Source organism: Bubalus kerabau, chromosome 1 (assembly GCF_029407905.1).
Source record: "Bubalus kerabau isolate K-KA32 ecotype Philippines breed swamp buffalo chromosome 1, PCC_UOA_SB_1v2, whole genome shotgun sequence".
NCBI classification, from domain to species: Eukaryota; Metazoa; Chordata; class Mammalia; order Artiodactyla; family Bovidae; genus Bubalus; species Bubalus kerabau.
The window spans coordinates 221,580,372-221,607,538 of record NC_073624.1 but is presented as its reverse complement, the minus strand read 5'-3'; the positions used below and the strand labels follow the sequence as shown (position 1 = coordinate 221,607,538).

The 27,167-nt window shown below is 52.4% G+C and overlaps 1 protein-coding gene across 3 annotated transcripts; it reads left to right on the top strand.

Moving 5' to 3' along the window:
- Positions 1–1,206: 1,206 nt before the first annotated feature.
- Positions 1,207–27,140, top strand: ARAP3 (ArfGAP with RhoGAP domain, ankyrin repeat and PH domain 3). 3 transcript variants are annotated; one of them, XM_055556187.1, is made up of 33 exons: positions 1,207–1,262; positions 2,897–3,446; positions 3,558–3,619; positions 3,715–3,826; positions 7,215–7,415; positions 7,552–7,621; positions 7,890–8,010; positions 8,102–8,286; positions 8,380–8,486; positions 8,746–8,945; positions 9,038–9,123; positions 9,279–9,461; positions 9,602–9,737; positions 10,388–10,504; positions 10,952–11,099; positions 11,204–11,306; positions 13,252–13,471; positions 14,210–14,273; positions 14,516–14,679; positions 19,364–19,576; positions 19,837–19,942; positions 21,080–21,227; positions 21,553–21,621; positions 22,249–22,323; positions 22,422–22,536; positions 24,311–24,439; positions 24,538–24,671; positions 24,908–24,990; positions 25,091–25,126; positions 25,232–25,295; positions 25,393–25,530; positions 25,717–25,755; positions 26,251–27,140. In XM_055556187.1, the coding sequence occupies exons 2-33, from the start codon at positions 2,914–2,916 to the stop codon at positions 26,734–26,736; spliced, it is 4,647 nt and encodes a 1,548-aa protein (XP_055412162.1). In that variant the 5' UTR covers positions 1,207–1,262; positions 2,897–2,913; the 3' UTR covers positions 26,737–27,140. The 3 variants fall into 3 exon arrangements, with proteins under 3 accessions (XP_055412162.1, XP_055412177.1, XP_055412167.1); XM_055556202.1 differs by lacking the exon at positions 21,553–21,621; XM_055556192.1 differs by lacking the exon at positions 25,717–25,755.
- Positions 27,141–27,167: the final 27 nt, after the last annotated feature.

Sequence of the window (27,167 nt, the reverse complement as noted above, 5' to 3'; positions counted from 1 at the left end):
ATGGCCATTTTAAGTATTGTCATCATTCTCCTTCTCAGCTAGAAGGGCTCCAGGATGCTGGAAATGGCTGCCCAGTTCCAAGCTGGGGCAACTGGGAGAGGAGGGGGCACTTCCCCACATTCCCTTCACCTTCCCCGGGTGGCAGGGGTCTTCCCCTAGCTACTGACAGACAGTTCCTGTGTCTGCTGACTCACAGCCAACTTCCTCTCATACAAACAGGAAAGCAAAGCCGGCCAGCGGGTGTCCCCCGCCACCCCCCCCCAACACCACGCACAGCTAAAGGCCAGCCCAGCTCTGAGGGGGAAGTGCCTCAGGCCCTGGGGACAGGCTCCAAGGCTGGGGCTCCAGACAAGACGCCGAGAAGGGAGAGGAGCAGGTTATCCTCAGGCCTTCTTCTTACCACTCCCCTCCAAATTGCAATAGGGAGGTGGGAAGAAGGGGCTTCACCCCAGGATGAAAAGGCTGCTTGCTGGGTAACCGTGCTGACAGGGCACCACCCTTATCTTCATAAAGGGCAGCCGCAAAGCCTGGTTTGGGAGTAAGGATGTTGCCTTGCTACCCTGCATGCCTGGGAAGAAACCTACACCAGGCGCTTGAAGAGGGAGAAGCAGTTGAGGGCTCCTCTGCTGGGCCTCGGGCCTCTTTCCCCGAAGTCAGATGGCGGGGCTTCTGAAGGTTTGCCAGCTTGGAAGGCTGTGGATATCCATCCGTGACTTGTGGATGTCAGCTTCTGTTCCCCGTTAACTGGGTACCAGAGTCCAGCCACCCTGCTGGGCGTGGGAGAGGTGGTGCCCTGGGGACTTAGGGTCCGATGCTTTCCCTCCCCTTTTGACAAGACGGACGGGGAGGGAACGGCGGCGGGGATGCAAAGCTGTCCCTCGCAGCACTCTCTTCTCTCTTGTTCTACCCTTGTCCCCAGTTCCGTCTAGTCTCTGCCTCTTTGTCCCGCTCTTTAAGGCTGACTCGGCCTCCAACCCTGTTCCGGCCCCCCCCCCCCCCCCGCCCTTTCTGGGCCCCTAAAGGGGCTGAGCTGGTTAGGCTGCGAGATAAGCACAACGGTTGGGTAAGGAGCCCAAACCTTTTGAAGACCGCCGCTTGCACAAGGAGTGGCCGGGGCCCCCGCGGAGGGAACCGACGACAGGGGCGGGGCGGGGCTCCGTCGGGGGAGGGCTGAGGGGAGGCGGGGTCGGCGCGGCGCGACCCGGAGCCTCGGACGGCGCGGCGGGTGGGTACCGGGGAGCGGACGGCGGCCGCGTAGTGAGGTGAGGACCCCCGCGCCCCCCGGCTCTTGCCTCCCAGACTCCTCCCCATCACCTCGAGGGCCTCTGTGGGATCCCTGGCCCCACTCCGCGCCCGCGGCCCTCCCCTCTCCCCCTCCCCGCCGCGATCAGCCCCTCCCTCCGGTTGCCGGCCTCTGCCCCCTCCCTCCTTGCCCCCTCCCTCGTAGTAGCCGGAGCTGCCCTGTACTGCCCTGCCCGCCCCCCCTGGCTCCCACCCCCCGCACTCCTGCCCTGCTCACCTCCTAGTTCTCAGTCCCGTGCCCTCGAGTCGGGCCTGAGTCACCGGGAAACTGGACTCTGAGTCAGGACGGGAGGTGCAGCACCCGGGCCCTAGCTTGGGGAGGGGGCTCCGCCACAGAGAGGCGGAGAGAGGCCAGAACTGATGCTGGGGCGAGAGGCAGTCCTGGTAAGAAGGACCCCGCAGGAGAGAAACTGGGAGAGAGAAGTACGGGCAGATGCAGAGACAGAAACCTAAGAGTCAGAGTTGGCCAGACACAGCTAAAACTGAAGATCTAGTTGAAATGGAGACAGAGGCAAGGAGAGGCTTAATGACAGCAAAACAAGGAAGGGACCGAGATGGATTTAGACATAGAGATGGAGATGGAATGGGGTGGGGACAGGGACAGGGTAGACAAAAAACTCACGGAGACAGGATCCAAGAGAGGTCTAGGTACTAACTAGATCAGGGTCCACGTCAAGGTGGTGGAATGGGACAGAGCCTCAGAGACTTGAGTCCAAAGGCATGGACAGGGCAAAGGAAGGCTTGGAGAAAGCAGAGGTAGGGGGATGTCATTTCGCAGTGTGAGTTCCTGCAGGGTGGGTGTTCCAGTTTGCACACACATGGGAGAAGATGCTGCAGGTGGGTGCTGGGTGGAGACCCTGGTGTACCCCCGGTCCCTCATCTCTCTGGCCCAGTTAGTTCTCTGCCCCATCCTCACTCCCCAAGTGGCCTCTGCCCAGATGTTGGTACTGCCTAGAGCTCTCTGGACAGCCTGACCAAGGCAGGCAGGATGTGGGGGCGGCCAGAGCTGGAGGGACAGGAAGGAAGTCTGAGCAGAGACAATAGGTGGAAGGGGAGGAGGAACTGGGAACGACCAGGATCAGGATGGCCGGATGGCCGGAGCCTGTACTCAGCCCTGGAACCAGTGGGAGTGGGAGGTTCGCCTCCCCTCTCCTCCTCCCCTCTCCTCTGTGTCATAGCAGCTTCATCGTGGGCCCCTCCTCCCCACCAGCCCCTGTCATCCCCACCCCTGCAGGGTTCTGGCATCTTGTCCCAGGCTTGCTGACTTGAGTATATGCAGAGCTTTGACCCAGACACTGCGTGGGCAGGAGCTAAGGGGCCAACACTCTCACCAAGAAGCCAGCTTGCCATGAGCCTGGGGCAGGCCTCCTCCCCTCCCTCGCCTCAGTTTCCTCCTCTGCAAATGAAGGGCTGCTCCTATAATGGGGAGGCCCTTTCCAATGTTTGGGGTTGGCTCTGCCTCCGGATCACAGGCTTCTGGTCATTTTCTCTGGAGGAAGACTGGAGTCTGGTGGCCTCTGTCCAAGCCTCAGATGTTGGGACAGGGAGGGGGAATCTCAGCCTGAGCCCTCCCTTCACCCTGCCCCTCCCCCAGCAATGGCCTGAGCCCCCATGGCTGCCCCTCAGGACCTGGACATCGCTGTGTGGCTGGCCTTGGTGCACCTGGAGCAGTATGCAGACGCGTTCCGGCAGCAGGGTCTGGCTACGGCGGGTGCGGCCCGTGGCCTGGGCCACGGGGAGCTGAGGCAGCTGGGCATCAACGCCACGGGGCACCGGAAGCGCATCCTGCGCCTGCTGCAGGCGGGCACTGCCGAGGGCCCCCCGGATCCCCAGCCTGAAAGTGCCATGGAGCCTTCGCACAGCCCAGCACCCCCAGCCCAGCCCACCAAGCCTGTGCCTAAGCCCAGGACAGTATTTGGTGGACTCGGTGGCTCCGCCACCACCCAGAGGCCTGGGTTGGGTCCAGCCGTCTGGAGACCAGAGACATCCAAGAGCCCAGAGCCCAGTCTGAGTCCGAGGTCCCCTACTGTCCCTCCGAGGTCCTCCTCCGAGCAGCCGTCGGCCTCAAATACTGTGGAGATGATGCCCAATGCCATCTACTTTGGCTTGGACTTAAGAGGCGGGGCCCAGACAGCTCAGGACATGTGAGTGGGGTCGGCTCCCTGGGATCCAATGCTGGGGGCAGGGAGGAGCAGGGCATGAGGGCTTGTCCTTCCTTCTCTCTCCCTGAATGACCACTAGACCTCTCTCCTTAGGGCCCCAGACAGCTCTCAGACAGCTGCCCCCACCCCTGCCCTCAGGCCCACAACGGGCACAGGTAGGTTGGCTATCATGGGTTGGGGGAAAGGAGCAGTGCCCTTCAGGACTCTCACCTGACCTCTTCCCTGTCTCCCCCGTTTCTCCACCTGCCAGTGCACATCATGGACCCTGGTTGCCTGTACTATGGTGTCCAGCCTGTGGGGGTCCCAGGGGCCCCTGACAGAAGAGAAGGCCGAGGTGTCTGTCAGGAAAGGGCTGAACACAGGTGAGTGGCATAGAGTGACTATGGCAGGAAGAGGAGCGGGTTGAGCTGGTGGCGGCCGTGTTTCCCATTGGTCATCAAATGTGTGTTGAGTGTCCACTGTGTGCCAACTGGGTTATTGAGATTTAGGATGAATATGACAGACAGACCCAGTCTCCCATTAGGCAGCCTGTGACTCAGTGGGAACAGATAAGAAATAAAATAGGTAGACAAAGAAATGGATATATGACTTAAAATATGGAGAAGTGCCTTTCTTTCATTTAACAATATTTTTTGAGCACCTACTGAATGTCAGATATTGTTGTAAATACTTGGGATAGATCATAAATCCCTGCCCTTGTCGGAAATTAGTCAATTAACAATAGATGTAATAAACGAGTTATTCCTATGTTGAAAGGTAATAGTGAAAGTGAAAGTGCTAGTCGCTCAGTCATGTCCGACTCTTTGCGACCCCATGGACTGTAGCCCTCCAGGTTCCTCAGTCCATGGAATTCTCCAGGCAGGAATACTGGAGTGGGTTGCCATGCCCTTCTCCAGTAAAAGGTGATAAGTGCCATGAAAAAAAATTGAACAGGGTAAGAGGGCTGGATGGGGTGAGGGGGGGAAAGGATTGCAGTTTTTCACCAGGAGTTGCCAGAGTGTTAAGAAGATGATGTTTGAGCTAAAACTTGAAAGAAGTGAGGGAGTTAGTCCTTCTAGGAGAAGAATGCTGCAGGTGGGAAGTGTGGCCAGAGTAGAGACTTTGAGAAGGCCATGTAACCAGGGGATCCAGGAGCGATGACAAGGTCAGCAGGGCTGGGACAGAGGGAGCCAGGGTGGGAAGAGCTGGGGCAGACGCTGTCAGAGAGGCAAAAGGAGCCATATCGGGACTTTCACTTTTACTCTTAAGTGAAATGGGAAGCGAGCTATTGGAAGGGTTTTGACTTACATTTTAAGAATCCCTCTGGCTGCTGTGTTGGCAATGATCTGTAGGGGCAAAAGCAGAAGCAGAGAGACTAGTTTGGAGGTTCTTACTGTGATCTAGGTGAGAAATCTCAGGCCACTGCTATGAGAGTGGGAAGGGTGAGGAGTGGTTGGTTTGGGTTATATCTTGAAGACAAACTGTCCTAGTAAATTGAATTGTGACAGAAAAAGAGGAGTCAAGAAAGACTTCAAGGGTTTCCGTCTGAGCCTGCACTGTCCGGTGTGGTAGCCAGTAACCACGTGTGACTGCTGAACACTTGAAATGTGGCTAGTCTGGTGTGAGCTGTGCTAAAACTATAAAACAACCAAATTTCAAAGACCGTTTGATAGTGCTCTTCTGAGCAACTGAAAGTTCATGGAGTTGTGGTCTGAAATGGGGAAGACTATGCGTAACACAGGAGTAAGACAGATTCGGAGTTCAGGTTTTGATGTGTTGAATTTGAGATGTGTATTATATGCCCAAGAAGAGGTGGTAAATAGGCTGTTGGATATACAAGTCTGGAGTCTGGGGGAGAGGTCTGAACAGGAGATCTAGGTTTGTGTGTTGTCAGCATTTAGATGGGTGTATGTAGCTGTGAGTGAGTATAGGTAAAGCGGAGGACCAAGATAAGGTCCTGGCATACTCCAGGATTGAGAGATTGGGGATAGAAGGAAGAATCAGCAAAACAGGCTAAAAAAAAAAGCTTAGTGAAGTAGGAGGAGAATCAGGAGAAGTTGATGCCACAGGAGCTAACGGAAGAAAAGATATAAGGTGGAGGAAGAGGTCAGGTCAGATGTATCCAATGCTACTGAAGGTCGGGTAAGATGAGCACTGAGAATTGACCTCTGGAATTGGTGACACGGAGGTTACTTGGGACCTTGACAAGTGCTGGGAGTGAAGGCTTGATTTGTGTGGGCTCAAGAGAGAACAAAGGAGAGGAACTGGAAATATGAAGACAACATTTTTGAGAAGTTTTTCTGCAAAGAAGAGCAGAGAGTTTGAGTGGTTATAGATAGTGGAAGTGAAGTCAAGAAAGGGGCTTTAATAGCATGGAATGCTGTGTATATTCATAGGTGAATAGGGATGATCTGATAGAGAGGGAAAACTAGTGGATATAGGAGAGAGAAAAGGGACAAAGTCTGGAGTGATGTCCTTGTGTAGGTGAGAGGACTGGAACCAAGTGCCCAAAGGACAGATCAGCTTTAGACAGTGGTGTTTATCATAGTACCAGGAGGAAAACTGTGTGTATGTGGAATGGGGCAGATGGGCCGCTGGGAGTCTGCGGGGATTATCCTCTGGTTGCTTCAATTTCTCAATTAAGTAGGAAACAAGTAGGGTAGGGTGGAGGTCCTTAACCCAAGCTGCACTACAGCCTGGGGAACTTTGAAAATGACAGATGCCTGGGCCTTGTTCCCAATGACTCAAATTTAAGTGTCTGGCATGGGGCTCACACAGGGCTTCCCCGGTAGCTACGTGGTAAAGAATCCACCTGCCAATGCAGGAGACTCGGGTTCAATCCCTGGATTGGAAAGATCCCGTGGAGTAGGAAATGTCAATCCATGCCAGTATTCTTGCCTGGAAAATCCCATGGACAGAGGAGGCTGGCGGGCTCTAGTCCATGAGGTCACAAAGAGCTGGACATGACTGAGCACGCACGTATGCACATGGGGTTCATATGCAGATATGTTTAAATTTCCCAAGTGATTTGTACAGCTGAGGTAAGGAACCACTGGAAAGTAACAGAATAATAGAGGACTTTCTGGGAAGGAATACCTGAAGGATAGAAAGAAGCAGCCTAGGGAAGTGTGTTCCAGGCAGAGGGAACAGTATGGCAAAGACTCTGAACTAGGGAAGAGAATGTGGCTGGACTGTAGTGAGCAAGGCAAAGGCAATGCAGGATGAGGTTGTCAGAGTTGCCCTGGGTCTCTCTGTACACAGTCTTGCATCCACTGGTAAGGAATTTTGATAGGTGTTAACGGGAAGTCATTGTAGAGGTTCCTGCAGGTGCATGAAATGATCTTATTTGCATCCTTGGTGGAAGGGCGAGAATGGAAGCAAGTGACTGGTTAGACAATTCCCTTCACTTCAGTGAGATCTATTGGGAACTTGGTCCAGGGAGAGAAAGGCAAGAACTTTTTGGAGAAAGAACCAATCAGACTTATTGATGAGATAGGCAGCTGTGGCAGAAAGTCATCTGTGTTAGTTATTCCCAACTTTTCCACCAAGTAATACTAATGGCAGAGGCAAAGGACTGACATTTTTCAAAAGAAAAGTCCTAGTGTGCCCTGGGAAGAAGATCCATGCTCGTGTTTTGGGTTCCCAGCCGCCCTGTTCCCCTGTTTAAAAAGCAGATCTGGTACCTGCCGGGCATTCCAGTAGGTGCTGTGGGTGGGGCTGTCCAGGGAACTGGCTCTAAAGTGTGTTCCCCTCTGTCTTGGCCCCCACAAGGCTCAGCAGGCCGGAATTGGAAGCACGTGAGGATGCTGGTTATGCCAGCCTTGAGCTGCCTGGGGACTCCACCCTCTCCCTGCCCACCCTGGACACAGAGACCAATGATGACCTCATTTCACCCTATGCCAGCTTCTCCTCCACGGCAGACCGCCCCACGCCTCTGCTCAGTGGCTGGCTAGACAAGCTCTCCCCTCAGGGGTGGGGCTGCTGGGAAGGGGAGCGGGGCACGGGAGGCTGGCTGGTGGTGGAGGTCGGGTCTCAAGTGCTCCCAGATCCTAGGACCCCTGGGGTGCAGCCTCCACCAGTTACTGATCTCAGCCTCTCCCTTCCCCAGAAACTACGTCTTTCAGAGGCGCTTTGTGCAGTTCAACGGGAGGAGTCTGATGTACTTTGGCAGTGATAAGGTAGGTCTGGGAGATGCTTCATGGGGCCTGGGGAAAGGGAGAGGGAGAGCTGAGAGAGGCTCAGGATTGGAAGGCCGATTCCCCTGTGGTGGGGAGGCAGGCACCACGTGACTGTTGTCAGGGTCAAAAGGAGCGCAGTTCGCAGCTGTACCCCCCTGCTTGCGGGATGAGTGCCGAATCTCATTAAACGTTGGTGCTGGCCCCCGGGGGTCAGTGCACATGGCTGAGTTCCTGTCCCCAGGGGCCAATGGGCTGTCTGTCCCTCCAGGACCCCTTCCCTAAGGGTGTGATCCCTCTGACGGCCATCGAGATGACCCGCAGCAGCAAGGACAACAAGTTCCAGGTCATCACCGGCCAGAGGGTGTTCGTGTTCCGCACAGAGAGTGAGGGTGAGGGCCAGGGCCCCCTGGGTTCAGAGCAGGGCTGAGGAGGCCAGGTGAGCTCACAGCCCACTTTACCTGCTTCCCCGTCCCCCGCCAGCTCAGCGGGACATGTGGTGCTCCACGCTGCAGTCCTGCCTGAAGGAGCAGCGCCTCCTGGGCCACCCCCGGCCCCCGCAGCCACCTCGACCCCTCCGCACGGGCATGCTGGAGCTACGTGGGCACAAGGCCAAGGTGTTTGCTGCGTTGAGCCCCGGAGAGCTGGCCCTGTACAAGAGTGAGCAGGTGAGCAGGGCCGGGCCAGGGCCGAGGGGCCTGACCTAGCCCACTTGGACCTCACTGTGCCTGCCCACTGCCCCCCACCCCCGACTCTGCCAGGCCTTCTCTTTGGGCATCGGGATCTGCTTCATTGAACTACAAGGCTGCAGTGTGCGGGAGACCAAGAGTCGCAGCTTCGACCTGCTCACACCACATCGCTGCTTCAGGTGGGGCCCAGACTGGCAGGAGGCAAGGCCGGGGGAGAGACCTTGAGGGGGGACACTGGGGTGCAGAGGCCCCAAGGCCTCCTCCTTAGGATGTCAGTGGGTGTGTCCCGATGGGAGTCCAGTGAACAGGGTCAAGGATGTCAGGAGGGGCTGGGCTGGCCCACGTATGGCTGTGGGGGCTGCTGCAGGAATGCCCCGGGTGGTGGGGCGGGTAGGGGGCTGGGTGTCCAGGCCCACGGACTGGCTGTCCACCCCTCAGCTTCACAGCCGAGTCTGGGGGGGCTCGGCAGAGCTGGGCGGCCGCTCTGCAGGAAGCAGTAACCGAGACCCTGTCTGACTACGAGGTGGCTGAGAAGATCTGGTCCAATCGGGCAAACCGACACTGCGCGGACTGTGGTGCCTCCCGCCCAGACTGGGCTGCGGTCAACCTGGGAGTGGTCATCTGCAAGCAGTGCGCAGGTGAGGACTGGGGCCTTTAGCTGAAACGGGGAGGGGCTCAGGGGCTCGGGGCAGGAGGGCTCAGGGTGCCCATGCCCTTCACACCCTAACAGGTCAGCACCGGGCCCTGGGTTCTGGGATCTCCAAGGTGCAGAGCCTGAAGCTGGACACAAGTGTGTGGAGTAATGAGATAGTGCAGGTGAGAAGTCTGCAGAGGGAAAAAGTGTGTCTGGGGGTGTGGGCTGGGGTGGAAGGAGCATGTGTGAAAAGGCCTTGGGTCCAGCCTGGGGACAGGATTGGAATGCCTGGGGATACAAGTTTCTGTCACTTGCCTCTGCCCCCGTAACCCTGCAGTTGTTCATTGTCCTGGGAAACGATCGCGCCAACCGCTTCTGGGCAGGGTCACTCCCCCCAGGTGAGGGGCTGCACCCAGATACCACCCCTGGCCCTCGGGGAGAGTTCATCTCTCGGAAGTACCGGCTTGGTCTCTTCCGGAAGCCCCACCCTCAGTATCCAGATCACAGCCAGCTTCTCCAGGTAGGAGGGAAGGCCGGGGCTGATGGGTCTCTGAGTTGAAACACCTAAACTTGGAGTGGGGCTGTTTTGGAGACAGGAGGACTGTCCCCAGGACTCCCAGGTTGTGTGCTGGGGTTGACAGAGGCCTTTTCTCCCTGTAGGCACTATGTGCAGCTGTGGCAGGACCCAACCTCCTGAAGAACATGACCCAGCTCCTCTGTGTCGAGGCTTTTGAGGGAGAGGAGCCCTGGACCCCCTCAGCCCTCGATGGCAGCTTCCCTAGTCTCCTGCCCCCAGGTAATCCCCACAAGGCTTCCTCTCTCTCCCTGCAAGAATTCTCAGCCTTGACCTGTGCCTTGGTTCTTCTGGCGGGGGCCCCCAATTACCTGTCAGCTAGCCCATCACAATGGCCCAACTTGGGCAGTTTCTCAACCCTCCAAGTCCTCTAGGCTCTATTTCTTCGTATTTGAAATGACCACTAATGACCACTGTCTGGAGTGGATCTGGATGCTTGAGGTGTTAGTGCTGGCCTATCCCTGTCAGGGTCAACCCATAGGTCGGGTCAACCCATAGGTCAGTTCTCACCTGCCCAAGGGAAGTCTGATCATAGAAATGGTCATCTTACACAGGCTGGTCTCCAGTAGTCATGCCACAGGGGCCAAGACACTTACAGGAAGGCTCCTGCCTAAGCCTTCCACCCAGAGCTTACTTGTTCGCTGGCTGGTGGAGACAGGCAGTGGGCAAGGGCTGGCTTAGAAGCCTCATCACTGCCTGCCACCTTCTTCTCTGATCTGGATGGTGAGGGGTCCAGCACCACTGAGCTCTACTAGGCCATGCTGCCGATGGAGTTGGGTCCCACTGTCTTCTTCGAATCAAGCACTTCCCCAAGGGGGTCAGGGGGTTCCATTGCACTGGCCTGACGTGACCACTTCTCCTTTCCCTTGCAGACCCCTCCCCTGGCGTGTACAATGAAGTGGTGGTGCCTGCCACTTACAGCAGCTTCCTGTACTGTGGTCCCATCAGCAACAAAGCTGGACCCCCACCCCCTCGCAGGGGCCGAGATGGTGAGAGGGGAGCCAAGGGATGGGAGGGGATGGGCAGAAGCCAGGATGGTTGGGAGTGTTCCCTAGAGGGATAAGGAGGAGAGGACTGGGATAGGACACGCCCTGAAGTGGACAGGGGTGCTGGGGTCAGAGGGACCGTGGCAGGGGTGGGGAGGGGCAGCATTGGGTGATGGTTGAGAGGCTGTGCTTTGAAGTCACACCGTGGCGGCTCAAATCGCAGCTCTGCTGCTTTCTCCCCATGTGACTTGGGCAAGTACTTCAACTCTGAGCCTCAGTTTCCCCATCTGCAAGACAGGATTGAGTGTAAAACTCCCCTCATAGCGTTGTGACAACTACAGGAGATCCTACGTAGGTAGAGGGTTTGGCACAGAATAATATCTGGCAAATGGGAATTCTGACAGTGGGGACAGAGGTCTGCTGCCTGCTGACCGCCACTTTCCCTCTTAGCTCCCCCCCGACTGTGGTGTGTCCTGGGTGCGGCTCTGGAAATGTTTGTGTCGGAGAGCAGCCCTGAACCCCTCCACCTCATCCAGCCCCAGGATGTTGTATGTTTGGGTGTGAACCCCCCACCCACTGACCCAGGTGACCTCGACAGGTAACACCCACCCTGTTCCCTGAACTTCCCTTTTCCCCTCCTGATCCTGAGCCTGCCAGCCCCCTCACTCACGCCATCCCTCCTCCCGGGCCTCATCTCTCCAGGTTCCCCTTCTCCTTCGAGCTCATCCTCACCGGGGGGAGGATTCAGCATTTTGGCACAGAAGGAGCTGACAGTCTGGAGGCCTGGACCAGTGCCCTGGGCAAGGTAAGACAGCTGAGACCCCTCCCCTACAGCTCGTGGGTTCCCTGTACCCCCCGCCCCCATCCTGTCCCCTCCTATTCCTGCAGCCATGCCCACCCCTGCCACTAACAGCTGAGGTTGACTGAGCACTTACTCTGTGCCGGGTCCTGTGTTAAATGCTGCCCACTCAATATCTCATTTAATTTTCTCAACACTTAGAGGTAAGGATTATCAATATTTCACACCTAGAACTCAGAGGTTTTGAAGCCACTCAGTCAAGGTCACAGAGCTAGAAGGCAGCAGAGCACAGGACGGAAGTCAGGCCTCTGTCTGCAAAGCTCACAGGCCAGACTGCACTGTGCTGGCCTCTTTCCTCAGAGAGGCTGCCACCTGACTCCCGCCCCCTCCCCCAGGCTCAGATCTCCAAGTCCACAGGCAAAGCTGCCTTTATCTGACCCAGCTTCTCCATGCCCAGGCAAGGCACTCTCTCCATCCTGCACCCCACCCCGGCATTAAATTAGATCCCTGGCATTAAATCTAGATCCCTGGAGTCAGATATCCTGGGATTTGAGTCCTCCGACTCACATGTGTGAGCTCTTCCATATGGGTAGAGTGGGTGTCAAAGATCTACCCCCTGGGGTTGAGGATTAAGTGACACGTGAGGCCCACACTGCCTGGCACGCCGCAAGCCCTCCATCTGTGGGTGTTGAAGTAGTAATGGCGATGACAGTGATAATCGCTCCCATCCTTAAACAGCTTTCCCCCCAGCCCTGCTCCACCTTCAGCTCATCACCCTGGCGTGCCACCTCCCCGCCCCACCACAGCTTCTTAGAAAGTTATGAGCTCTGGCAGCCTGCAGTTCCTCCCTAACCCCTTCTGGCTGTCTTCCTCGCCTTACTCTTCCGAGCGGCACCCCTGCAGGTGGCCAGTGACTTGCCCTGGGTGAGGTTCAAGGGCCTCCCTCTGGCCTCACCAGGTAGTCTGTGTATTTGACACTACTCTGTAGGAAGCGCTCCCCTGCTCTAGCTTCTGACCCCACTCAGAACTCCTCACACCAATAAGCTGTCTTCATATCCTCTAAGGGCTCTGATACGGCCCTCCAAGTCTCCTCCTATTATCTCTTGTTTATTTGCTAAGTCGTGTTTGACTCTTTTGAGAACCCATGGACTGTAGCCCGCCAGGCTTCTCTGTCCATTTCCCAGTCAAGGTTCACCACCACTGAGCCACCACTTTTCAAAAATCCTTTAAGGCAGTGCTACCCCAAGTGTGGTCCATTACCTGGTCCTGGCTGAGGAATTCTCTTACAGCCTGTGACAGGTTAAGTATAGAGCTTGAGAGTCACTATTTAGAATCTTTCATAGCAATGTGACAGAATAATTTTATGTGTGGAGTCTAATTTTTAAAAATTGGGGGCTTATATTTTATATGTCATTCCTTTTTCATTTCACTTTTCTAGTAATTCGTTTTGTTGTTTTTTAATCAAAGTGTTGGTTAGTGACAGATTGGTAAAAAAATTTTAAACTCCCTGTTCCTTCAGCACAAGTAGCTTGAGAAGCACTGCTTTGAGTTACACCTCAAATAGTCCTTTCTCCATGAAGCCTCTGCCTGGCCCCCTGGGGGTGGGACTTCCTGGGGCCTCGTGACTTCTGTCACAGCATGCAGCTACCCAGCATGTCTTTCCCTACATCCCAATTAAGGGTATAACACTGCCTGCCGCACAGGCGTCTTCTCTGTGTTGGCTGGAGCAAATCGAATTAAACTGCATTTCTTTCTTGTTTTTCTCCATCCATCTCCTGTCTCCTGCACCGGTCTTTCCTTTACTCTCTCCCCATCCCTTTCATTCCCCTCTTTCCTTGGCTTTCTCTCCATGTCTTCCTCTGCCTCCCCTTATCCCTCTCACTCTTACTTCTCTGCCCACCCCTTGTCCCTTTCCCTACCCTCCTCCTTTCCATTGTCCTCCTCTTCACAGTGGTTCTCTCCACTGAGCTGTCACCAGCTGTTGGGCCCTGGGCTGCTGCGGCTGGGTCGCCTGTGGCTGCGGTCCCCCTCCCATGCAACCCTGGCCCCTGGCCTCTGGATGTCTGGGTTCGGCCTTCTTCGTGGAGACCACCTCTTCCTGTGCCCGGCATCAGGCCCTGGGCCCCCAGCCCCTGAAGACATGGTGCATCTGCGCCGGCTACAGGAGATCAGTGAGCAAGGCTGGGGCAGGGATGAAGGGTGGCTATGAGGGGTGGGGTAGTGGACCTTCATATATTTAGGGTCCCTATGGGAGATAGGAGGAATAGTGGATTCAGGCAGAAGTTCTAAAGTCAAATTGCCCAGATTTAGACCCCGCCACCCCACCATCACTTGCTGGCTGTGTGACCTTAGACAAGTTACTTAACCTCTGTGCTTTAGTTGCCTCATCTTCACATTAGGCTCAATAGTAGGGTTGTAATGAGTTTCATATAAGGCAATGCATGTAAAACACTTATCACAGAACCTGGCAGGAGGCATCTTACAGGTATTCAATAAATGTTATATGTTATGTGTGTTATTATCATTATTTGGAGTCGCTTGCTTGCTGGTTGGGGACTGAGAGAAGGGACTGGGAATTCTCTTTTCCTCCTAAAAGAGGAACAGTGTAGGATAGTGATTTAAAGATCTGGAGACAAGAAACTTGAGTTCAAGCTCAGCTTTGCCATAACAAGTAATCTGAGGCATGTTACTTAACATCTCTGAGTTTATGTGAAACGGGTATCCTTCATTGCTGGCAGATTCTTTACCGTCTGAACCTGAAGTGGGGATAATAGTATGTAACTCAAAAGGTTTAAGGCAGTATTGATTGTAAACCTCCTAGCATGGAACCTACATACCTTAAATACTTAATGAATATTAATCACTATGATGAAGACGACAATGATAATGTCCCATGATTCTCCTCCAAGGTGTGGTCTCAGCAGCTGACACCCCGGACAAGAAAGAGCATTTGGTTTTGGTGGAGACAGGAAGGTAAGTCTTGCCCCTACCCTTGACTCGGCCCGCTTCCTAGAGCACAGTTCACACCTTCCACCCAGGCCTGCTGGACCACTGCCCACTTCCTCAAAGTCACTTCCCTAGTCAGGGGCCCTGTCTGGGTTGGGTGTTGCTGCCCCCTGCTGGTGTCTCTGGGAAGTATGATCCTTGTGCTCCTGGGCCTCTTAGCTTGAGGACTCCCCTGGAGCTGGCTCTGACTCAGATCTCTCGGGTCTCAGGACACTGTATCTACAGGCAGAGGGCCGGCTAGACTTCTCAGCATGGAACGCGGCCATTGAGGGGGCAGCCGGTGGGGGAGGCACAGGGCTGCAGGAGCAGCAGATGAGCCGGGGTGACATCCCCATCATCGTGGATGCCTGCATCAGTTTTGTCACTCAGCATGGTGAGTGGGTACTGGCTGACACTGAGCTAGTGAGGGATGGGGAACATGGGCACTGCAGGTTAGATGGGATTGAGGAGGGAGATGTGTGCATGTGACTTGCCTTCAAAAACTTTGCCTCCAGAGACTGCAACCTGACAGTGACAAGCTGCTCTGCCTTTCTGAGCCTCAGTTCCCTCATCTTTAAAGTGGGCCAGGACTTCCCTGCTGGTTAAATGGTTAGGAATCCAGGCTCCCAATGCAGGGGGAACAGGTTCAACACCTGGTCAGAAAACAAAGATCCCACATGCCACTAACATCCCACATGTCGCACAGTACAGCTGAAAACTTTAATAATAATTAAATAGATTTTAAAAAATAAAATGGGGCTGTTGGACTTCCCTGGCAGTTCCAGTGGTTAAGACTCCACATTCCCAATGCAGGGGGTACAGGTTCGATCCCTGGTCAAGGAAGATCCCACATGCCGTATGGTATGGCCAAAAAATAAAAAGAAAGAAAATGGGGCTCCTCACAGTCTCATGTTCCAGGATAGTGGTGATAAAGAGCACATGTGATGCATTTAGGACCTATAGGTGGTTAAGTGAGAAATAGATTTAAGGGACTAGATCTGATAGAGTGCCTGATGAACTATGGACAGAGGTTCGTGACATTGTATAGGAGACAGGGATCAAGACCATCCCCAAGAAAAAGAAATGCAAAAAAGCAAAATGGCTGTCTGAGATGGCCTTACAAATAGCTATGGAAAAAAGAGAAGCAAAAAGCAAAGGAGAAAAGGAAAGATATACCCATTTGAATGCAGAGTCCCAAAGAATAGCAAAGAGAGATAAGAAAGGCTTCCTCAGTGATCAGTGCAAAGAAATAGAGGAAAACAATAGAATGGGAAAGACTAGAGATCTCTTCAAGAAAATTAGAGATACCAAGGGACATTTCATGCAAACATGGGCTCAATAAAGGACAGAAATGGTATGGACCTAACAGAAGCAGAAGATATTTAGAAGAGGTGGCAAGAATACACAGAAGAACTGTACAAAAAAGATCTTCATGACCCAGATAATCATGATGGTGTGATCACTCACTTAGAGTCAGATATCCTGGAATGTGAAGGCAAGTGGGCCTTAGAAACACTCACTATGAACAAAGCTAGTGGAGGTGATGGAATTCCAGTTGAGCTATTTCAAATCCTAAAAGATGATGCTGTGAAAGTGCTGCACTCAATATGCCAGCAAATTTGGAAAACTCAGCAGTGGCCACAGGACTGGAAAAGGTCAGTTTTCATTCCAATCCCAAAGAAAGGCAATGCCAAAGAATGCTCCAACTATAGCACAGTTGCACTCATCTCACACGCTAGAAAAGTAATGCTCAAAATTCTCCAAGCCAGGCTTCAACAGTACGTGAACCATGAACTTCCAGATGCTCAAGCTGGTTTTAGAAAAGGCAGAGGAACCAGAAATCAAACTGCCAATGTCCACTAGATCATTGAAAAAGCAAGAGAATTCCAGAAAAACATCTATTTCTGCTTTATTGACTATGCCAAAGCCTTTGACTGTGTGGACCACAATAAATTGTGGCAAATTCTGAAAGAGATGGGAATACCAGACCACCTGACCTGCCTCTTGAGAAATCTGCAGATCAGGAAGAAACAGTTAGAACTGGACATGGAACAACAGACTGGTTTCAAATAGGAAAAGGAGCACATCAAGGCTGTATATTGTCACCCTGCTTATTTAACTTATATGCAGAGTACATCATGAGAAACACTGGGCTGGATGAAGCACAAGCTGGAATCAAGATTGCCAGGAGAAATATCAGTAACCTCAGATATGCAGATGACACCACCCTTATGGCAGAAAGCGAAGAACTAAAGAGCCTCTTGATGAAGGTGAAAGAGGAGAGTGAAAAAGTTGGCTTAAAGCTCAACATTCAGAAAACTAAGATCATGGCATCCGGGTCTCATCACTTCATGCCAAATACATGGGGAAACAGTGAGAGACTTTATTTTTGGGAGCTCCAAAATCACTGCAGATGGTGACTGCAGCCATGAAATTAAAAGACGCTTACTCCTTGGAAGGAAAGTTATGACTAACCTAGACAGCATATTAAAAAGCAGAGACATTACTTTGCCAACAAAGGTCTGCCTAGTCAAAGCTATGGTTTTTCCAGTGGTCATGGATGGATGAGAGGGTGGGACTATAAAGAAAGCTGAGCGCCGAAGAATTGATGCTTTTGAACTGTGGTGTTGGAGAAGACTTTTGAGAGTCACTTGGACTTCAAGAAGATCCAACCAGTCCATCCTAAAGGAAATCGGTCCCCAATATTCATTGGAAGAACTGATGTTGAAGCTGAAACTCCAATACTTTGGCCACCTGATGTGAAGAACTGACTCATTTGAAAAGACCCTGATGCTGGGAAAGATTGAAGGCAGGAGGAGAAGGGGACGACAGAGGATGAGATGGTTGTATGGCATCACTGACTCAATGGACATGAGTTTGAGTAAGCTCTGGGAGTTGGTGATGGACAGGGAGGACTGGGGTGCTGCAGTCCATGGGGTCACAAAGAGTCAGACATGACTGAGCAACTGAACTGAACTGAAGTGTTCCATAGCTACTCTTACTGTGGGGGTGTGGGCATGGAAGGAGCGGGGCCCTCAGATGTGACTGGAGATGCAGAGCTATGGAGAACAGAGAGAGTGCAGCTATTTGGCAAGAGCCAAGCTGAGCAGCAAAATCGTTGAGGGTCTGAGTAGAATTATTCTGTGTGGGAGGGTTTTCCAGCCATAAAGGATGAACTCTGCAAGGGGTTCCCAGAATTCTTTGTGAGTTTTGGCCTCTGCTTTTTTCTCTTTATCGAGTAAGGATCAAATTAATTCTTTTCCTCCAGCAAACCCTCTTTAGAAGGCTGGACTCTTGAGAAGAAAATTCTCAGAAAACTAAGGAGGACAGTAAAGGGGAAAAAGGACATCCATGCGCCTACAAATAGTTGTGTTTACTACACAGACAATGGAGAGTCAGTGGTTAAAGACATCCTCCACGCCTTTGCAGTAGCCTTATGTACTGACTCCCCAAACTTAATAGACCCCATCCGCTTCTCAGCCTCACACGTGTTCCTAGGAGGATTGAAGTCAGAGGCCCAGTGAAAAGCCCTGGAGAAAGTGTGGGTGTTCTTCCCTGCTGCTCCACAGATCTTGCACCACCACGCTTCATTCAACACATATTTATTGAGCTGCTCCCCTGTGCCAGCCACGGCGGGTGGGGCAGTGAACGGGGAAGGTTCTGTGAAGCTCAGAGCCTTGTGGGAATGATGGGTAATAATTAAGGAAACAAATACACTCAGTTCTCATGATTCATGGCAGTTATAAAGTCACTGAAAACACTGGATCAATGAATGCTGAAGTGTTGCCCCAGTGGAAATACAGAGTTAAGTTCCTGGGAAATTCTGGTCGTATTTTCATCAGTTGATGAATATGTAACATTGTTTTATGTGTGCTTCTGTTTGAAGACACTTTTAATGTTTCTTAAGTTTTCATCTCTTTTCCTCTCTTTTTAAATTGAATTATTTCACAATGTGTTAGTTTCAGGTGTACGACCAAGTAATTCAGTTGTGTGTGTGTGTGTGTGTGTGTGTGTATAAATATATAATACCTATATTCTTTTTCAGATTCTTTTCCATTATAGGTTATTATAAGATATTGAGTATAGGTCCAAGCTTTCCTCTTTTAAATTTTTTTATTTTATTATTTTTTAATTGAAGTATGGTTGATGTAAAATATTTGGTAAATTATAGGGGTACAATATAGTGATTCACTATTTTTGAAGATTGTGCTCCATTTATAGTTATTCTAAAATATTTTCTGTTTTCCCTGTGTTATACAATATATTCTTACAGTTTATTTTATATCAAACAGTATACTGCTCCTTCCCTATTCCCTCTCCATACTGGTCACCACTAGTTTGTTTTCTGTATCCATGAGTCTGCTTTAAAGACACTCTATTTACTATACAGTTGATTCGTTAACTTTGAACTTGCTGCCAGCAGTACTATAACTCATGCCTGAACAAAGCTTATCTGACACATGTGTTTTCTCCACAAGGCACATCACAGCCTTCTGGTACTTAGGAACACTAGACCGCACTTCAGCCCTAAATTGGGGGCCATTTTAAACAGTGAGATTCCACCCCCCTCCCCAAAGAAGAACAAGAATGCAAAAATATGTGTCTCTAAATATACCATTAGAATGACACTTGTTTACTGCTTGAGGCCTTAGCTGGGAAAATGTTCATCAGGCAACTGAAAATTTTCTCCATTTGTGCATGTTCACAAGTGACTGCAGAGTGCCACAGGTATTGATTTGGGGGTTCCAAATACATTTCAGGAGGTAGATGAATTCATAAATTCAAAACCTGTGAATAACATATCCTGAGTATAATGTGATTTCATAGGGTGCTATTTAAAGATCAAAGTTGTGAGGAGAGAAGGGAGCTGCAGTGTGATGGCATGGTTAGGGATGGACCTTCTGAAGGCGAGGGCTGGAGTAGGGACCTGAGAAGCAAGGCCAGAGAGGCTGATTTCTGTCTGACCATCCTACCCCCAATAGCCAGGTACAGTATGGGGGGGTGGGTCACAGACAGGGCACTGGGTGAGTGATAGCAGGTCTTGGGCAGCGGTAAGCTGAGATGCTGGCTGTTCACAGGGCTCCGGCTGGAGGGCGTATACCGGAAAGGGGGTGCCCGCGCCCGCAGCCTGAAGCTGCTGGCTGAGTTCCGGCGGGATGCCCGGTCCGTGAAGCTTCGGCCAGGGGAGCACTTTGTGGAGGATGTCACCGACACACTCAAACGCTTCTTTCGAGAGCTTGATGATCCTGTGACCTCTGCGCGGTTGCTGCCTCGCTGGAGGGAGGCTGCTGGTGGGTACAAGAGCCTCATGGGCAACGGAGACCCAGCCAGGAACTCCACGCCCTGCCCCCCCAGAATCTATAAGGCACCCTTGTGGGATTAGGCAGCCCTCACCCCAACACTCCTGCCACAATTGGCTGATCACCCAGGGACTCAGCTCAGGGAAAGGTGGGAAGGGGCAGAGACACATCCATCCTGGGTTTGTTTCTCTAAAAATCCCTCTGCTCTTCTTTCCCCGACTCTCACCACCCCTTGCCCATCACATCCCCAGAGCTGCCCCAGAAGAACCAGCGCCTGGAGAAATACAAAGAAGTGATTGGCTGCCTGCCACGGGTCAACCGCCGCACACTGGCCACCCTCATTGGGCATCTCTATCGGTCAGTACAGCCAGACCCCTGCAGGCTTCCCCCCGATCCTTCGTTACCTCTGTCCAATCACTCACATTCACATATCCACCCCATAGACAATTGTTCAGTGAAGGTGTAACAGCATAAAGGTTCACAGGATGGACTTTGGGGTCAGACAGACCTAGGCCTCAATCTGACTCCGTTATTCTAGCACATGACTTTGGATAAATTAACAGTTTTCTTTGAGCCTCAGTTTCCTCATTTGTAACAGGAAGATGGTATAAGGTATAGTATCCACCTCATGGGCTTCCCTGATGGCTCAGCGGTAAAGAATGCTCCTGCTAATGCAGGAGACCAGGGTTCAATCCGTGGTCTGGGAAGATTCCCTGTAGTAGGGCATGGCAACACACTCCAGTGTTCTTGCCTGGGAAATCCCATGGACAGAGGAGCTTGGTGAGCCACAGTCCAGGGGGTCGCAAGGAGTCAGACATGACTCAGCAACTAAACCATCACCACAACCATCCACCTCATAGGTTATATGAGATTTAAATGATGTACTCGTTGTAAACTTACCACAGCACCTGGCATATATGTAGTAAGCATTCAGAAATGGTGAACAATTGGCATTATTTTGTTTTATTTAATATTCTTTGGCAGCAAAGGATTAGATGTTGGAGACACAAAGAGGAATAAGATGCAAGTCTACCTTTACCAGTCTATTGGGAGAGACAGATTTTTTAGATGATTCTAGGATGAGTCTCAGTTGTATGGTACTGATTACAGACTGGATAATTATGGCCTCTGGGCCAAATCCAGCTTATTGCTTATTTTTGTAAATAAAGTTTTGTACATAAAATGTAAAGTCATACCCATTCTTCTATATATATCCCATGGTTCCTTTCACACCACCAGAGCAGAATTGAGGGGTTGTGACAGATGGTACAGCATGAAAGCCTAAAATATTTACTATCTATAAACTTACATAAAAAGTTTGCTGACTCCTATGTGTAAGTCTGTCTCTCCCCTAGACTGGAGCTCCTTGAGGGCAGGGTTGTGTCTAACTCACTGCTGTAGCCCAAGTGCTTAGCCCAGGCATATAGCAGGGACTCAATAAGTGTTTACCAAATGACTGCTGTACCCACCTGAGACCCTCACACCCCTCCACAGGGTGCAGAAGTGCGCTTCTCTGAACCAGATGTGCACGCGAAACCTGGCATTGCTGTTCGCGCCCAGCGTGTTCCAGACAGATGGGCGGGGGGAGCACGAGGTGCGCGTGCTGCAGGAGCTCATCGATGGCTACATCTCTGTCTTTGATGTAAGCTTTCCCGACCCCTGACCTATGGTCCCTCTCCCTGGATGCTGGATCCTGCTTGTCCCAACAAACCCCTAACCTTACCCTCCAAAGGCCCTCTGCATCAGGAACCCCATCCCAGAGCCCTGGGCCCCGTCTCCTGTAACCACACTCCTAACATCCTTGCCCCTTAGCTCTCGGCTCTTCTGGCCTCTCCCCCTCTCCTCCAGGGGCTCTGGTCTTGCACATGTCTCTGGACTTACCCTCTTTCCCGGCAGCCTCCCGCTAATACACACACACACCGACACACAGACACCCACAGACACACACCCTTTTGGCTCTTCCACAGATTGACCCTGACCAGGTAGCCCAGATTGACTTGGAGGTCAGTCTTATCACCACTTGGAAGGATGTGCAGGTAACTTGTCCTGACCCTAGACTTCTGAGTGGGCCAGGAGGGGACATCGAGATAGGAAGGTGACCTTCTGCTTCTAGGCCACAGGAAACCCAAGGAGAGGAGCGCCTTGGGGAGAGGTGGTTGGTTTAGGATTTGCTCCATTTATTCTACCCTGAGGGTTCTTCATTACAGAAGGGTGGCAGAAGCACTTTAGTTCCAGGTGTAGAGATCCAACGAAGGGTTAGCTAAGTTAGACAAAGAGGTGAGAAGACTAATAAATGCTGTAGCTAACATCTGGGGACGAATTATATTCCAAGCACTTGTAATCTCACTTTAGTGCCACACAACTCTAAGAGGTAGGTGGTCCCATTTTTTCAAAGAAACTGAGGTTTGAAGGGTCACTTATCCAAGGTTGTACTGTAGCGAGTGGCAGAGTTGGAACCCAGACTCCAACCTGTCTTCCCAAGCGCTACCGCACACAGTGCCACCACGCCTGGAGTTTCTTCTCTTTAAAGGGTCTGAGGGATGTTTGGGGTGAGGGTTCAGAGGAGGCCTCTGTAGGGGAAGCACTCATGAGACAACCTAAGGAGTCCTCTGACCTTGATTCTTTGTACTGTGTCCTCCTCATTTCTTTACTCCTCCCCTCAGCTGTCCCAGGCTGGAGACCTCATCATGGAGGTCTTCATAGAGCAGCAGCTCCCAGACAACTGTGTCACCCTGAAGGTGAGTCCTGAGGGGACAGGAGGAGAGATGAGAGGATGGTGGGCAGCAGGGGCAGTGGCCTGACCTGCATGGGTCCTCTGCTCTTGCCCTGACCCCAGGTATCCCCAACACTGACTGCTGAGGAGCTGACCAACCAAGTATTGGAGATTCGGGGGACGGCAGCTGGGACGGACTTGTGGGTGACGTTTGAGATTCGAGAGCACGGGGAGCTTGGTGCGTATGACAGCGCATGTGCGCAGGCACATGTGTTCGGGGTGAAAGTCACCAAGACTTCTGGGTTACCAGATGAGCAGCTGTCCTCTCAGGCTTTCTTTTTTTTTTTCCTTTTTGTATTTATTTGTTTGGCTGTGCCAAGTCTTAGTTGCATCAAGTGGGATTTTTAGTTGCGACATGTGGGATCTATTCCCTGACCAGGGATCGAACCCAGACCCCCTGCATCGGGAGTGCGGAGTCTCAGCTGCTGGACCACCAGAGAAGTTCCTACTCACCCTTTCTCAATACTCTCTGTACTCTTGTCTTTCGTGGGCCCCAAACACCCTTGGTTTCTCTTTCACCTCAGAGGAGGCGTCTCTGTCTACTTTGCCCAGCCTCCAAATGCTGGAGGGACTTGGGGCTCAATCCTCAACCCTCTTCCTTTCTCTGTGTGTTTCCTTGGGTGAGCCTTATCCATTCTTGTGCCTCTAAATACCACTAATAAGTTGGCCCCAAATGTTTATGTGTGGTCCAGACCCCTCCTCTGAGCTCCAGACTCACATAGCCAGCTGCCTGCTTGACTCCTGCACTTGTACATCTTGTAACATGTCATATTTTAAATGTCCAAGACCTGACTTCCCTGGCAGTCCGGTGGTTAAGACTCCACACTTCCACTGGAGGGGATGCAGGTTTGATCTCTGGTTGGGGAACCAGTGGTCCCACATGCCACGTGTACAACCAAAAAAAAAAAAAGTGAATAAAAAATTCTAAGACCAAATTCAATTCCCAACCCCCTCCCCTGACAAAAAGCTCAAGCCATTTCCTAGTTTTCCCTACTCAGTCATTGAATCAGCATTCACTCAGTTATCGAGGCCAGACACTTGGGACTCCTCTGGGACTCCTTCAGTTCCTTCATCTTCATACCTACCGGCTAACTAATCCTCTTGAGTCTAAAAGTATCTTTCTAAATATACCACCTCTCCATCTCCATTGCTACCACTTTAGTTGAAGTCACCATGATCTTTCTGCACCCCAACACTAACCACGAAAATGTACAGCTCCATAAAGGGCACAACTGGCCAGTGTCCCTTCTTGCCTTCCAACAAGCCATTTTCCACACAGCAGTCAATGAGCATGTTCAAGCATAAATTACATCATGCCATTCCCGTGGTTAAAACCTTCCAATGGCTTCCCATTGCACTTAAAATAAAATCCAAACCCTTTATTCTAGCCTACAAGACCCTGAATATCTGGCACTCACTTATTTTTCAGACTTCATCTCAAATGACATGTTTTCCTTGCTTCAGCCGTGCTGGCTGTTAAGTTCAAGCACATCTTTCCTAACTCAGGGCCTTTGGTGCTGCATTTCATCGTCCCTGGAGTCCTCTTCCCCCATCTCTGAATGGCTTATTCTTCCCAATCCTTCAGGCTCTGTGTCTCATCTTCAAATGCTTCCTCTGAAAGGCTTTGCCTGGTCACCCTATCATCTCAGTAGCTGCCCTGTTTCTCTCTCTCAGCTTTTTATTGTTTCCTTCAGAATATTGGTTTGTCTTCACCTGATTTACTTATCTGTTACTCTCTGCTCCCTTACCAGGCTGTGGGCTTTGTGAAGGCAGGCTGGGTGTTTCAGGCTCCCTACTGTATCCCCAGGGCAGCCGGGTGCCTGGCACAGTCAGTGCTAAATTATGCCTGTGGCTGGCTGGACGAATGAATGAGTGACTGGTGGGCGAGGAGGAGGGGGCGCCAGGCTGTGGACGGATATCTGGTTGACACCTACCCTCATCTTGCCCCCTAGAGCGGCCACTGCACCCCAAGGAAAGGGTCCTTGAGCAGGCCCTCCAATGGTGCCAACTTCCAGAGCCCTGCTCGGCCTCCCTGCTCCTGAGAAAAGTCTCTCTGGCCCATGCTGGCTGCCTCTTCACAGGTGAGCCTCCTTCTTCAGCCCAGCACCACCACCACCCCCTGCCCCAGGCCTCTCCCAGGGACCCTCCACCTAGCCCTGCCCTGCCCACGTGTGCCCAGGTATCCGGCGTGAGAGCCCACGGGTGGGGCTGCTGCGGTGTCGGGAGGAGCCCCCCCGCTTGCTGGGAAACCGCTTCCAGGAGAGGTTCTTTCTGCTGCGTGGCCGTTGCCTGCTGCTGCTCAAGGAGAAGAAGGTGGGCCCTGGGCGAATGCCGAGGGAGGCTGGATGGCTATGTGGGAGGAGCCCTGACTGCTCGACCCTGTCACTCCACAGCCCATTTTTCCATCAGTCTCATTGCTTCCCTGGCCCTTTGACCTCTCTGACCCTTTGACTTCATACAACTCCAGTGCTTCCATGGTTTATTGACCTCCTTAACCATGATCCTTCTCTCTCACCTCTCAACCTCACTGCTGGCCTTCATGTTGTCAGAGCTCTAAACCGGAACGAGAGTGGCCTTTGGAAGATGCCAAGGTCTACCTTGGAATCCGCAAAAAGTTCAAGCCTCCCACCCCGTGAGTTTTTCCCCCCCAGTCCACCCTTCTAGAGGCATGAAATGCCACCACCCCTCTGGCTTTCTGATCACCCACATCACTGGTCTCCTTTGCTTCTCAGGTGGGGCTTCACATTGATGCTGGAGAAGATGCACCTGTGAGTACCTCCCAGCCAGGCTCCCCGTCCTCTGGCCTTTCCTATCCTCCACCTCTCTAGTTGTGACCCTTTCCCTCCTGGTGATCCCACTCTGATCACCCCCAGCTACCTGTCCTGCACAGACGAGGACGAGATGTGGGACTGGACCACCAGCATCCTCAAAGCCCAGGTGAGGGGAAGGAGGGAGCTGAGAGCCAGGTCTGTGGGCCCAGCTCTACCCTCAGCACCTCCCATGCCCACCGGTGCCTCCCCCGCCCTCTCTCCAGCACGATGACCAGCAGCCAGTGGTCTTACGACGCCATTCCTCCTCTGACCTCGCCCGTCAGAAGTTTGGCACCATGCCTTTGCTGCCCATCCGTGGGGATGACAGTGGGGCCACCCTCCTATCTGCCAATCAGACCCTGGTGAGGTTCCCCTAGCCGTCCCTGCCCATGCCCTGTGCACACTGCAGGAGGAAATGGCATGTCTGCCAGCCTGGTGCCCCCTCTGCCTTCTCTGTGCCCCAATTCTCCACCTGAAGCTCCTGCTGCCAGGCCTCACTGTGTCTCTGTGTCTCTCCCTCCTTGCCTCCCCACCCTACCTGTGCCCAGCGGCGACTTCACAACCGGAGGACCCTGTCCATGTTCTTTGTGAGTATTGTGCCTGCTCCAGTTCTGTGCCTGTCAGCCCTATGCTCTGTGCTGCTTGAGCCCATGTGCTCTCTGTATTTGCCCGATGCAGGCCATACGTGAGTGTGTGTGCGGGTGGACAGAGAGTGTTGCGACCTGAAGGAATGAGGAAAACAAGGGATGGTAGGATGCAGTGAAGAAAGGGGGAAGTGGTCACAGGATTTGAGAAGTAGAAGGAAGTGGTTAAGAGAATGCATTTTGGAGTCAGACAGACCTGGGTTCAAGCCCCAGCTCCACCATTTACCTACTGTGTGATCCTGGGCAACTTATTTAACTCTTCCGTACCTCAGCTCACTCACCTGCAGTGTATCCATTATACAGGGCTGTTTTTGACATCATACATGCAAAAGTATTTTTGCAGCATCTGGTCAAGAGGAAGAGCTCAATAAATGTTAGCGATTAATAATCTTGGAACTCTAATCTGTGCCTGCCTCTGGTGACCCCATTCTCATCCAGCCAATGAAGTCATCCCAGGGGTCTGTGGAGGAGCAGGAAGAACTGGAGGAACCTGTGTATGAGGAGCCGGTGTATGAGGAAGTGGGGGCCTTCCCCGAGCTGACCGAGGACATCTCCACCTCCTTCTCTACCCCACGGGAGCGGACAGCCAAGCCGGAGACCGCCCTCCCCAGCCAGAGGTCCTTTGATCAATATCTTCTGTACAAAGCAGGCCCCCAGGCCTGGGAGGAGAGGCCACCTGAGCCCCCTCCAGGCCCCCCTTCCAAGAGCAGCCCCCAGACACATGGCTCCCTGGAGGAGCAGCTACTCCAGGAGCTGAGCAGCCTCATCCTGAGGAAGGGAGAGACCACCACAGGCCTGGGCAGCCCTTCTCAACCCTCCAGCCCCCAGCCCCCGAGCCCCAATGGCCTTCCTACACAGACACCTGGCTTCCCCACCCAAACTCCCTGCACTTCCAGTCTACCCCGCAGCCAGCCCCTCACATGACTCTGGGACAGCAGTCTGAGGGGTAGGTAATCAAAGACCCAAGCTCTCCCCATGGCAGACACTGCCGGGGCACGTCTGCCCTGGCTGGAAAGACTCTACAGAGTCCAGTCTGGTGCTGTGGAAGGAGCACAGGGCCAGGAGCTCCCGAGACAGCATCCGGTTCAGAAAAGAGGCAGGTCATGGCGCCGCGCTTGGCCTCCGCTGACTCACCTGTACCATGAAGTAACTGAAATAAGCAGAACAATGAATGTCAAACTGTTTCTCAGAACTGTAAGGCCCACATAGTTTCCCTCAAGAAGGGCACTTCCTGCTTTATGTATTTGATATGTAGGGATTCTGTGAGAGATTTGGAGTTTGAAAAGAATTGTTTTATGCATTAACAGTAAAAAGATTTGGAAGGCAAACTTTTTTTTTTTTTTTTGGCCACACCA